The sequence below is a fragment of the Lissotriton helveticus genome, chromosome 7 (assembly GCF_964261635.1).
Source record: "Lissotriton helveticus chromosome 7, aLisHel1.1, whole genome shotgun sequence".
NCBI lineage: Eukaryota > Metazoa > Chordata > Amphibia > Caudata > Salamandridae > Lissotriton > Lissotriton helveticus.
The window spans coordinates 1,554,261,832-1,554,275,501 of record NC_136068.1 but is presented as its reverse complement, the minus strand read 5'-3'; the positions used below and the strand labels follow the sequence as shown (position 1 = coordinate 1,554,275,501).

The 13,670-nt window shown below is 47.1% G+C and overlaps 1 protein-coding gene across 11 annotated transcripts in view; it reads left to right on the top strand.

The window, feature by feature from the left end:
• PPP6R1 (protein phosphatase 6 regulatory subunit 1) overlaps window positions 1–13,670 on the top strand; it is a 1,126,148-nt gene that overhangs the window by 286,170 nt on the left and 826,308 nt on the right. For all 11 annotated transcript variants that reach the window (XM_078655037.1, XM_078655034.1, XM_078655036.1 and 8 more), the window contains exon 9: window positions 2,412–2,564. In XM_078655037.1, coding sequence (XP_078511163.1) covers window positions 2,412–2,564 — 153 coding nt within the window. The remainder of the gene's footprint in view (window positions 1–2,411; window positions 2,565–13,670) is intronic.

The window sequence follows — 13,670 nt, the reverse complement described above, 5'->3', positions numbered from 1 at the left end:
CATCCCCAAACCACTCCTCTACCAAAGTGGATTAGATTAAAGGACCGTTATGCTCTTGTGCCCTTTTGTGTATGTGGCTGTTTAGTAATTGTAAAAAGCATAACTGGCTCAGTGGAGTTTGATCTGTGAATCTTTACTATTTAACAGTAGATATCCTAAATTGATGTTTAGTAATATGTTACCTAGGAAAGCTAATGCCGGTTTTGAGAGGACTAGTTGGTCATGTTCATGTTGAGTACTTCAATTCCTTAATAACATCTCCATTGAATCTTTATAGCATAGCAACTCAAATCTTTATTAAACAGCAAAATGTTGGAAGGCATCTTCTTCTTTTGGAGACATCCAGAAATAGTTTTTTTGCAACGAAGTAAAACCTAAAATGCTCAGCATATGCCTCCATAGTGTCTGGAGTCTCGGTCTCTTAGGATTGCACTTTCAATGAGTTGGTCAAAAGGATTTCTTTACACTTTTTGACCGATTACACTTCTTCCCAAAGTGATCACCAAGTTCAGACTATGCATAGCAAAGATGACTATCATTGCTCTTGACTAACCATGCCAGTCTTGGATCCCGAGCCTTCTACTGATGTACCTTTTACCGCATAAAAGACTGCTGGTCAGGCAGTATCCCTTTTTCAAAATGTCCTGCAATATATTTCATCCCAGCCTTCCATCAGTGGACTTGACATTCTTGTTCTTGAGGTGTTGCGGTATTGACTCTTGAATCTACATGATGACTGAATTGTCATTCTGAAAGAGGCAAACCTTTCTTCCAAAAGTTCTCCAAATGCATTAAAGTGGAAGAGGTTCTATTTTGGTGCATCAGCAAGCAGGCAGACCCGAGGACATGGCAGGAAAAGTTGATACTACCTTATTTTCGTTTGCCAAAAATCTTGTTTGCAGTGCGCTTTTATTAAAGTGTGCATTTTTCTACGATCTCTTCTCACAGCAAGTCTTTCTCAGGTACATATAGTTTCTTTGATGGACTGAGGAAAGTATTTTCTCCAGTTAGACCTTTTCTTCCCCGTAAATTGGATATAGCGCTCCCTGAATTGATGGGACCTCCCTTGGAGCGACTACACATGGTAGATGTACAGCCTGTTTCATGGAAGGTTGCTTTTTCGTGGCTATTGCATCTGCAGGCAGGGTGAGTGAGTTCCACACTCTGTGTCCCAATGACCCATACAGGTTTTCATCATAACTGTGTTATTAAAAATGTACACATTTCTTCCAAAAGTTATTCCTAAATTTCACACTAGGCAAACCGTTTTTTGCCTACTTTTTCTTTAATTCAATGTCTCTGGCAGAGGGATTTGGACATACCTTGATATCAAAAGGGCTTTACGGGAATAATTTTACAAGCTGAAGGAGATAAGTATGGTCAAACAGTCCTTTGTCAACTATGCTGCTGTGCGGGCAGGTCTAGCCTCCCCTAAACTGACAATATACAGCTACTTGGATCGCTTTATATGCCATGAGAAAGCTAATAGGTCCTATTTTGTTATGTCTTTGTGCCCGTTCCTCGAGTGGAAGTCAGGAACTGCAGCTTTGATGAGAAAAGTCCCTGTTCATGAATGACATTTGTAAGGCTGCTACTTTGAGATCTGTCCATACTTTTGCTAAAGATGATTGTCTCGACTTTGACTCCAAGACAGATAATTCAGTGTGCCAGGCTTACTTTTTGACCTATTTGTCCAAGTGTTCTGTAGACCGGATCACACTTTTACAGTTGTATTACATTGCTACTCTATTTTACCTGTTGTGAATATTTGGGAGAATCCCATGGTCAAGAAGGAAATTATATTAGTAATTTCTACACCATGATTATTCTTTCTGAAACCTTAAAAAGCCATGCCACATCCTCCCTTCTAAGGCCACTGATTTTGAACAGGTTTCTGTAAATAGATATAGCTTCCATTTGCTCCAAATAAGGACCTGCCTAATGGACACTCTGCTGGGTGTGATCGGATAGTGCAGTCTTCCTTATTTTAACCGGTCAAGGATTAATTCCTAATGTGTGCATGCTTTGCATTGGGCACCATTCCCTGTTTTCTTTATTTGCTCTAAATGCACTCTTATCTACAGTTGCTTTTCCTTCAGTTATGCTGTTTTGTCCTGTTTCTTGCTGGTGAAGACAAAAAAAAATAACTGCTGACATGTTTCCTATTCATTTGGTTTAACTACAACACATGAATAAACAATTTGTGAAAATTGTGTTATGAGATTTCGCACAAGAGATAGTCTTCCTTTTATAAATTGAGAAAGAGTACTCGTGGTCAAGACATAAGAATACAAGTAAGTAACTTTTTGTTCTTCAGCAATGCTAAATGTATAATTATATATGTCTTAAAAAGCACAACACCTAGATTATCCGTAAAGCTTAAATGTGGTCATTTCTTCTTAAAACCACAGAAAGAAAGCTTGCAGACCACTTGGGGGATTCTTAACCCACCTCTTGGTAACACACGGCTGAATGTGGTGAAATTAGTGGCCAACTCCTTGAATGCTAACAATGAAGCACTTAACCAGGAATTGATGGAATTGGATACCATGAATGTAATACTGGTAAGTCCCTGGGGAACTGGGTAGGCAAGAACAGTTTCATGTGTTATGCATCTGTGTTACTTTATTTTTGGGGAAAGTTTTATACACTGCATTTCATCTTTTTGTTAATTTCAATGGATAAAAATACAGCATATTTCACTTCAAATTCTCATTTTTGCCAGATTTTTACATTTGTTTGCCAGTAACTAGCTGCTGCAGATCCGGGTTTTCATGGCATTCTGGTGCTTGTAGTCTTGGTTTTATAATGGAATAAACAAGACTAAAAGATTCAGAATGCAGTAAAAACATGAATTGGAGCACCTTGCACATTGACCTGACTGTGTTTGTATTTGTAGCTTTTTATACCTCTGCAAACTGTGGGAGCCACCCTGTAGCAGATTTGTAAATGTTATTGCTCTACAGAAGGAGTGCCAGTAAGACTTTAGCAAGACAAAATGAAATGGTATGGTAATGCTTTAGCAATGTTTCTCCAATAAAGCCTTATACCTTATTGTTAAATTATTATACAGCTAAACTGTGGCAGACCTTTTTTTCTAATGGCTTCTTCTGTAGAATCATTTCAGGGCAATACTGGATCCAAAAATGTTTTAGTAGTAATGCTGCGAATCTGCAAGGTTTCCAAGAAAATTAATAGAAGGGGTCCTCATAAGGCGCTATGGGAACTATTGATATCTGTTCCTGACATTTTGTACCTAGGAATTGTACATCAGCCTTTGACCCTACATTCTTAAAAGGGTATTCTGCTTAAAGCATGTTGTACATTGTAATGTATAAATTAGGTAGTGCTTCTTAGCACTGAGGCAGTACTTTAAGTGCGGAAGTCCTGCTAGTGCTCCGCGCCAACAATTAAAAACTGACATTGCGTTGGTCTCCGCCATGCCCTATTTTGAGGTCCTTTACTTTACAAACAAAACAATGGTTTCTTTCTTGACAACGAGTGCAATAACCCTCAAAGTAATCCAAGTCAGTGATGCATTTCCTGTTACATTTCACGTTTTACTTCCTTTTTAAAAAAAAAATATTTTATTGAACAAAAGCAGAGTAAGTGATCAGTTGGCAATCATTAATTACAAAAATTGACATTTAAGGCATACATTACAGCAGTGCATTACTAGTTTCGAGTGCAGGGAGGACTAATCCTGGTCATCGCCATATCAGCTGTAGGGGAAGTACAAAGCTCGCCTCTATAGACATTCCAGTGACCCCATTTATTATCCCCATTCTTAGGACATCCCCTGACCTAGTACACTGTTTTTTCCGACAACATACATATATCCATTGCAGCGACCCATCTGATCAGGAGTGGTTTATTTGGTGAGCCCCAATGCATTGCTATTTCACGGTTTAATAAGAGAAAGCCCAAAGCCGCCCATGGTCGTTCCAGTTCAGTGAGATCTGTGGGGTCCCACACATTAAGGAGTCCGCCTTTGGGAGATAGAGGGACAGGCTTTCCCAGTGCATCAGACATCTCCCCCACAGGTCTTGGATCATCGGGCAGCCCCAGATAGTGTGGTAAAAAGTGCCTACAATCCCACAGTTACGGAGACAGAGATCGGTTGTGCGCCTGCCAATTTTGGCTAGGAGGGGAGCCGACAAGTATGTTCTATGTAGTATCTTCAATTGTATAAGTCTGAATCTGTGATTGATAGCCGACTCACGCGGGGACATCAGTGCCGCCCGCCATTCATCGTCTTCTAAGGCCCCAATGTCACCCTGCCATTTGTCTCTCAGGAGCTGGAAGGAGTTAGGCATGTTATTACTTAGCTTGTGGTAGGTGTAGGATATCGCCTTGGCCTGAAGGGGTTCCGATAGTAGTCTGTCCTCGAGAGGTGAGGATTGTGGAAGAGAAGAGAGCTCAGGGACATTAGTGAGTATGGCATGTTTGATTTGGAGTTAGCGGAAGGCCTCAGAGTGGGCTAAAGCATATTTCTTTTGGAGCTCTGTGAACGTTAATAGTTTGCCCTTATGGATCATGTCTCCCAGGGTAGAGATGCCGTTCATGTCCCATTTGTCAAATCCCTGATAGTGACATAGGGAGCCCAGTGTATGTGAGGCCCAGAGCGGAGTGGCTAACGTGTGAGTGTCAGACCAGCCTAGGCGTTTATTTGCTCAGTGCCAGATTGCTAGTGTTTGTGACATCGGGCCTATATAGCGATTGCGGGAAGGCTTACTATATAAGGCACCAAGGTAACCCTCTCTGCCTGTCTGATATCGTTCAAGGTTGAAAGCAGGGTTGGTTGGTGGACCATACAGCCAAGAGTTGGCGGCAATCAATTGGGATGCCCAATAATAAAGTCAAATATTTGGCAAGGCAATACCACCATCGTACCACCCCTGCTTAAGTGAAAGAGCTATGCAGGGAGAACCACCGTCCCATAGGAGGAGGCGGAGGTTTCCTTCCAGTGCATTAAAATAGGAGTCGGCAATGGGAAATGGGCAATTCTGCAAGGCGTATAAGAAGCGAGTAAGTGCGAGCATTTTAAAAAGGGCTGCTCTGCCTGGGAGGGACAGAGGTAGTGATCTCCAATGTGATATGTCGTTATGGAGTCTTTGTAGTGGGCCCTTTAGGTTACGGTCATAGAAGACTTTAGGGTCTGGGGTGACAAAGACGCCGAGGTACTTGAATCCATCCTGGGCCACAGCAATCGAGTATCCCTTCGGAAGAGGAGGGGGTGGGCCATGCTGTCCGTATAGCACTGATTTGGACTAATTTATGGAGAAGCCAGAGTATTTGCCAAAATTGGTGATGACGTGCAGTAGACTATTGATAGAAGATTTGGGGGAAGAGATGTAGACGAGAATGTCGTCTGCATATAGTGAGATCTTGTCAATTGTATTGTCATTCCACCGAAGGCCTCGGATAGAGTTATCAGTTCTACCCAATGGGCTAGAGGCTCCAGGGTGAGTGCGAACAGTAATGGGGATAGGGGACATCCTTGCCTAGTTCCCCTGTGTAGAGGAAATTGCCTGGATGTATGACCATTGACGTAAACTTGACCCCAGAGATCAGTATAGAGCAATCGGATCCATTGAATAAAGTTCGGACCAAAAGCCATAACGGATTAAGACCTCAAAAAGGTAAGACCATTCTATGGAGTCGAAGGCGAGCGTAGCGTCAAGGGAAAGAATAGCTGCGTCTTCTTGGAGAAATGGTATTCTACTCATAACGTTGTGAACCCTACGGAGATTAAGTGCCGTGTTGCGGCCTGGGAGGAGTCCCGACTGATCTTCGTGAATTAAGGAGGGGAGGACTGTCATAAGTCTGGTGGCGAGGAGTTTCGCCAGAATCTTCACCTCAGAGTTAATGAGGGAAATCGGTCTGTAAGAGCTGCAATCAGCAGCTGGTTTATTAGGTTTGTGGATTTCGACTATTGACGCCAACCGTTGGTCAAGCAGCAAGCATCCGGCGTCTCAGCTCTCCTCAAACATTGCCTTCAGGTGTGGGATTACCTCACGCGCCATGCCTTTCAGAAATTCAATAGGGACACCATTGGGGCCCTTAGCTTTACCCGACTTTATGGCAAGCAGTGCATTTCCAATCTCCTCCGTTGTGAGGTCTGCCTCTAATTCCTTCGTGTCAGCCTCAGAGAGTGTGGGTAAGCGCATTTCATTTAAAAGTAGTCTAGACTCTTCGGCAGTATATTGCGCCTTGGCTGTGTATACTTTCTCTAGATGGTCAGCAAAGGCCTCCGCTATCTCTTTGGGATCTGTGATAGGAGAATTGTCTGGGCCGGACAGCTCTGGGATCCATCTGGAGCCTTGTTCGCGTTTTTCGAGCCATGCCAGCATTTTACCTGCTCTATCACCCAGTTCATCTACTCTGTGGCGAGTTTTTAGAAGCATGGCCTGCGCCTTCTCCAAGGCTAGTGCTTTATACTCTAGTTGTTTCGTTCGGAGACGGGTTGCCATCTCCTCTGAGGGGTTTGTGTTGTGGGTCGACTCCAGATGGACTAGGTATACTTCGGCCTGGATTAGGTGTTCACTTTGTTTGTGTGTATAGCCAGTCTTGAGAGCTAACACCTTCCCTTTGAGTACAGCCTTATAGGCTTCCCAGATGGTGATAGCTGACTTCACGGACCCGATATTTTCAGCGAAATAATATTCCGTATGTTCTAGCAGGCAGTCTTTTATGTCGGGGATTTTTAGAAGCCAAGGGGTTATTATTATGGGACCTCTGGACCTCTGACGGTGGTATGTAAGTTCTACAATGAGTGGGGAGTGATCTGAGATTCCCCTGGGGAGTCCGTTACGGTGGCGAAAAAGCTCTGTCCGATGTGGGGGAGAAGAGGTAATCTATGCAAGAGCTACTATTATGGGCATTAGAGTAGTGTGTGAAGTAAGAAGTAGTCTGGTGAAACGTGCACCATATATCTTCGAGTCCCATTGCCTGTGTAAAATCTAGGAGGTCAGAGCCTTGCCTATGTGACGTACGCTGGGGGTGTCGATCTAGTGCGCCGTTCATCGTCATATTGAAGTCACCCCCAATAAGCAGGGGCCCTTGTGGGAGATCCAGTATGAGTCGTTTCAAGGTCTGTAATGCGTCTACTCCCAAGGTTGGAGGAATGTAAACTGAAATAACATTTAACTGTTTTCCCTCCCAGACGGCCTCTATCACAGCAAAGCGACCGAGTGGGTCTTCGTACACGTCAGTGCAACATTTTTACGAACTAGAGTACCGGTTCCTCTGGACCCGGAGGTAAATCCTGCGTGTACGAGCAATTTGTAACCACCCCTGTGTAGTGCTTGGCATGTGTTACCCATCAAGTGCGTTTCTTGGAGGAGAACCAGGTCCGGAGCGTGGAGTCTGAGATATTGCATCACTATCCCCCTTTTTACTTTACTGCCTAGGCCATTGACATTCCATATCATGAGGGAGAGTGACTTAGTCAGGGGGGGTGTCATGGTGGCTTAAAGAATGGAAGATATTTACAGAATATAGGCCTTTGAGTCCCAGGTTGTCTCCCAGAGCCAATAGCGAAACTGAACCGGCCGGGGGTGGAATCTAAAGGAAACCAAGTATGTCTCAATGCTGAGTATGGATTTCCTTGCGAGGGCACCGAACGCTGTTTAGTAAGCCCCATGTTCAAAAAAACTCTGCAACGTGTAAACAAAAACAATACCATAATCATAACGGACTTCCCAACTACCCACCCCCTTCTAATAGCATCCCCCCTCCCTGCCCCTCTGCCCGCGGACTTTAAACTATCCACTCCCCAACTCGGCAGAGTGCCTGTCTCCCTCCCTAACATTGGTGGGGTGTGTAGAGAGCCTTATAAGCCCTCGCCCGAGGACTATGAGAATATATGCATTATAAAAACACAAACCAGTTCGCATCGAAGTAATCTTCTACATATTACAGTAAATAACAATAGAACCTGATGGCGGCCATCCCGGCGCCCGATCCAGAGGAAGGGAAGCAACAAAAGTAGTTTCCAGCAGCATCGGAACGAGTTCTAGGCAGTTAGAGAGCGTCACTGGTCACCTCAAGTTCCATCAGTAAATGGGTCCTGACTTCCAGGCATTGGGTTCCGGTCGGAGAGGTCAGTTGAGGCCCGGCGATTACTCAAAGATGCACCCTGTTGACGCCAACCTTCGAGCCAGTCCCAGGCCTCCTCGGGGGACATGAAGAACCATGTCTTCCCCTCCGATTCCACTCGTAATTTGGCGGGAAAGAGCATAGCTTATTTTATACTCTTGGCTCTCAAAGCTTTTTTGACCTCAAGAAAACTGCGCCTCTGCGCTTGTACTTTTACTGTGAAGTCGGGGAAGATTGTAATTTGGGCATTCTCCAGCTTCAGGGGAGGTCCCGCTCGCGCCGTTTGGAGGATGACATCTCGGTCCCTGAAGTTGAAAACCCGAGCAATTATAGGGCGAGGAGGAGCTCCCGTTTTCGGCCTATCTCCCGGGACTCTGTGCGCCCGCTCGATTGAGAAGTAGTTAGATAGCTGTTTGGGCTGGAGATGTTTGAGGATGAGGTTCTCGACAAAGAGGTCAGTGGCCGACTCCTCCATCCGCTCCGGGACTCCTAGGATGCGGAGGTTGTTGCGCGTGCGCGTCCTTCATAATCATCCAGGAGCTCCCCCATCATATTTTGTTGTTTTTGAAGTTGGGACACATGTTGGAGGGTGGAGGTGTCGTCAATGAGTGCTGCGGACTTGACCTCTATGTCTTTTACTTTGGAGTCCATCTTACGTAGGTCTGCACGCAACAAAGTGACCTCTATGTTCACCGAGTCTATACGGGTCTCCAAAGAGGAGCGAACGCCGGCTATTGCCTCCATCACGTCCCCCAGCGTGGGTGATTTTGTTGCTTGTGGGGAAGTTACGTTTTTTGGGTCCATGTCAGAGTTAGTCTCCCTGCTCTCCCCCCTAGAGACCCACGAGAGCTTGTTGATCTGCCATTGCGTAGAGGGTCTGTTGCCCTTGTTAGAGGCCATTCTATGGGTCAATTGGCACCTCCCAATCCAACGTCACCGGTCGAGATGTAGGCAGCAGCCAGGGAGTGGGGTAATACACCACAATGGGACGGTTGAGCAGTCACCAGCGTGATTAGAGTGTTGCCATCAGATCGTTCCGGGTGTAGAAATCACCAAGGGTGTGCCAGTGGAAGGGGGTTATAACAGTGGGGAGAGTCAGAGTTGAGCATTTACTGCGCTAGAGACCAGGAATTGTGTGGACGAGTGTGGCGCGCCAGTTGGAGGCAGGTGAGCCAATCGAGGAGGCGCAGTCCTCCATATGTACTTCCACTTGCGCAGGGGAGAGGCACAAAGGATCAGACACTCCACCACCGGGCGTTAAGGTGTTCACCTGGCATTCACTGGGGAAAGAGCAGGAAGTAGTTCCACCCGGCTGTCACCTCCAGGGCCGGGAGAACAGGTTTAAGATCCGGATCGTGTCGCCCTAGGTGCTAGGGGAGTCATCCGCAACAGGCGGGGGGACCAGTGGGCCACAGAGGGAGAGCTTCAATCTTCGAGTGTCCCCAGGGGCGTCGCTGCGCCAAATTTTGCAAGGTCGTTCTTCGGGGCCAGCAAGGGGAGGGGGGAATTGGTGGGGCAGCACCCCCGCTGGGGCGACACAGCAGCGTCCAGCCACAGAGCGCACTCACCGCGTCCAAAGGCAGGCGCCAGCACGGGCCGGTCAGATGCAGGTACTCAGTGCGATCAGCACGTAGGCCCAGAAGTCGGGACGCTGCGCGGCCTTCGCGGAAACAGCCTCACCGCGGGGGCTTCACCAGCGATGGGAAGCGCCCAACACCTCAGGGCAGACAGCAGGGGCACTGCGGGCACGATCGACAGCCGTGGGGGTGCTCAAACAGGTAGGCAAGCCCGGGAGTCACACAGTCCACCTCTAGGTTCCGGGGCCAAGGCACCGCAGACGCCACCATCTTGTTAGCTCGCTGGGCAGCGCGCTCTTCCAAGCTGGTTTCACTCGCCCCCTGTATTCAATCCTCTGGCGTCGCCACCAGAATACGGACCACCAGTAGACGGTGGGGACCTCTCGATTGTAGGGAGGATCTCACACCAGGAAGCGGATCAATTTGACGGATTTCCTCGGGCGAGGGCAGGGAGCCGCTCTAGCAGGCGACCATTCCCTTCGGCTGTTGGCCACGCCCCCTTTACTTCCTTTTTAATGTTGTGTGTCACTGGTTTTCTAGGAGCATTTCTTTTCCCAAATACGTTTTTCTACTTTTGTTTTTCACACATTGTAGAATATATATGTCTTGAATTGCGTATTCTGCAAAAACTGGGCCACCATTGTGTGTGGATGAGTGTTCATGACTGGTCACAGTGAGCGCTTTGGTGCGGACGCTGAACGCAGTGCAAGGTTTGGACACTACCTGCCATAAAGGTGTTCTTAGTAAATGCTCATCAATCCTCTCTGCAGAACACAGACCAGTGGGCATATATGTGCTAATTGTTGGTATTTTATAGGGTAGTGTTTGACGGGAGTACGCTGCTGCTGTAATATTGATCACATCAAAGTAAGCGAATGTATTGTATGTGCGAGGGGGCGGTGAAATGGAAGAAACAAAAGGAAGTGCAGGCAGACAGCGGTAGTGCAAAGTCAGCGATGCACAGGAAATGAGACTAGCATTGGCAAAGCCAACAGGTCTCACCAACAATGTCCTTAGCCATGGTGTACAGTAGCATGACTGTTGTGCAGCTTGGCTAAAAGTTGGGGGGGAGGGGTGGGGAACTCTGTGACGTGGCCAGTTCAACAACTTGGAGCGAGACTGGAGTATGAGTGGGGGAAAGAAACAACACTGAGCGGGAGGGAGGGTGTGCGGTGGCAAGCAACAGAGTGGGACAGGGGTAGGAAAAATGTATGCAGGACCAATAAACATTGCAGGATTTGGGGTAAGCAACAAACAACGCAGGACTGGGGGTTGGGTGGGGGGGGTCAGGTAAGCAGTGCGGCCAGAAGGGGAAGCAACAACACAGAGCACAACAGGGACTTGGACTGGGGTCAAGCACCAATACGAAACAGGAAGGTGGATGGGGGTAAGCAACAACACTGAGCTTAATGAATAGTGGGTGGATAGGGTTGAGACAAGCAACAAAATTGATGTGAGCAAATGGGTAAGAGAGAACAATGAGGAAGGGAGGGGAGCAAATGAGGGAGATGGCCTACAAACACACAAACATATGCACTCTTATGAAGTGCTTCAACTAAAAGAAAAAAAATCTGAAAACGCAAGCTATGGAAGGACACAAGTACTTGAACCATGCTCCAGGGGAGGGAATAAAAACTGAGGAATCGAAGCTGGCATTTGCTTACGAAAGAGAAGCAAGGGAATGGGAGTGGTGATAAGGCCAATCAGCAATAAGTAAGGATTGGGTTCTAAACCCACTGTAAGCAAAATGTTTTGCAAGCGACAGAGCAGGTGCTGTCTCAGGGGAGCCCTAATACTAAGGCATGTAGAATGAGGGATATGTGAAGAAAAATTCATTTGGAACAAATTAATAAGGAATAATTCATAAGGAACATGGAAATTCATGTGAAGGGAAAATGGGAGTTACTTGTTAGCACTGATTTTTTTATTCGCTATACGATAAACCAGCGTTGGTAAAGCCTTTAGGTCTTCTCTGTTTTAGATGTACGTGTCTGATGCTGTTCGATATTGTGTGATGTTTTGGATGCACTACCAGAAAACAAAGCTAGATTCGCCCAAGTACTAGTCTGGTAGCACGCTGTGTCAAGCACAGCATTGTAGTTTGTTTTAGGCCACGCTTCTTTGACAGGGTTCCTAGTTTTGAAGTGTGAATCTTTCTGGGTTCACTATGCTGTGCATTATTCCGCAATCTAGTGGTTGTGTCGGAATCGTAGTATTTTCTCATTTATTTTTTTCGTTGCCTTGGTGGGCATTGACTTACCATCAGTTGGTGTCCTTCGTGACATTGACGCGCTTCCTCCGGAAGCTCCCACCTTTGGTCGCCATCTTCAGATTCTTTTTTCCACTGTTGGGTCTGGATCTTTACCGAAGAGTTCCAGAGTTTTGGTGAAAGAATCGACAGAAAGAGAAGAAAATCGACAAAAATCTAAACTTTCAGCACACAGGACTACAGGTCAGGTAACCGGGACGACGAGGGAGAAGGTTTTCGACTGAGATCTCGACGTTCAACAGAGAATGCACTCGCAAGGGGCTCTCTGAGCGCCGGAATGGACAAAACACCTTTCAAATTTTGTCACCACAAATGCGTCCAGAAGGACCAGCATCCAGTCTGCAACCTCTGCCTGCCGCTCTACCACAACAGCGAGGACCCCAACGCGTGCTCGGCATTCACACGCAAGACCCCCAGAGTAAGAGAGAGGCAGAGAAGGGCGAACCACACCATGCAGGGGCCACCTCCATCGCTCCAAGACTTGGGCCTCTCCAATGGAGAGGAGGACAACTTCGCCGAGGGACTGGAGTACTGCATGGTCGTTGAGGTACAAAAGAAAACGTCAAAGGAGGTAAGAGTCGGCGACTCCCAGACACTCAAGCAACACTCGAAAGGATGAAGCGAAGTCCTCAAGCGACACTCGTAGGAGTGAAGCAAAGTCCCCTAAGTGAATATTGCTGCTAAAACACTCTGCGAAAGCAACAGCATCCAAGGACAAACAGCCCAGCGGATCCTTCGAAAAGGACTCCCAGACGGCGGAAGCCCACGAAAAATCTAGATTGTCGAAGGATGTCCTCGAAAAGGACACCTCGGCGCCGAGAAAAGAAGGGCCAACAACTAATTTGACGTCTACCTCGAAGCGAAGTGCATAAACTCTCGACACTGAACAGGCCGCTCAGATGGAAAGGAAGAAGAGGAGGCTCGAGGCCGAAATGGCGAGCATCCTGCAGCAAAGAAAGAACTTCGACGAAAGGATGAGCCAGTACCTCATTCTGCTGAAGCCCGCGCTCGAAGTCGAAAGAGACGACGAAGATGCTGAACCACCGAAAACGCCTGAACCGGTCGAGAAACGGGAGGAAGAAGCCCTGTATTGTTTTGAGAGCAAAGACTACGAAGATCAGCAGACCTACCGGGACTCTACGTCCTCGGAGGCACAAGACCTTGAGTGGTATGACTTTGATGCCAAATTGCCGGAAGAAGGGGTAGACACATACCCTTCGAGGCCTTCACCGCCAGACGACATAGGGATCTACAATATGGTCGTCCAAAAGGCTGCACAGACATATGGGGTAGAACTGGAGGAGAAGACGACCAAGGCATGTTTCCTCCTTTAAACTCTAGTGCCTCAACAAACAATGAGCCAGTTCCTGCCCATGCTAGCTAGTGTGCTGGACCAGGTAAGGGATGCTTTCAAAGAACAAGCAGCATGCAAAGCAGTGACTCCAAGAATGGACCAGAAGTATAAGCATTCCTCAGAGGACCCTGCATACATCCAGGGGCCAGTGCCAGCCGATTCCATAATTACAGCAACGGCTAGGAAAAGTGCCAATGTACCCACAAATGCCAGACCACCTCCAGACAAGGAGAGTAGCAGGATGAACCTCGTGAGGAGGAAGGTGGAGCGGAGTGCGGCAATTCAATGGCGCATCACAAACTCCAATGCCCTAATCAACAGGCACGCATACCAGCACTGGGAGGAAGTGGGGCAGCTCCTAAAGCATCGA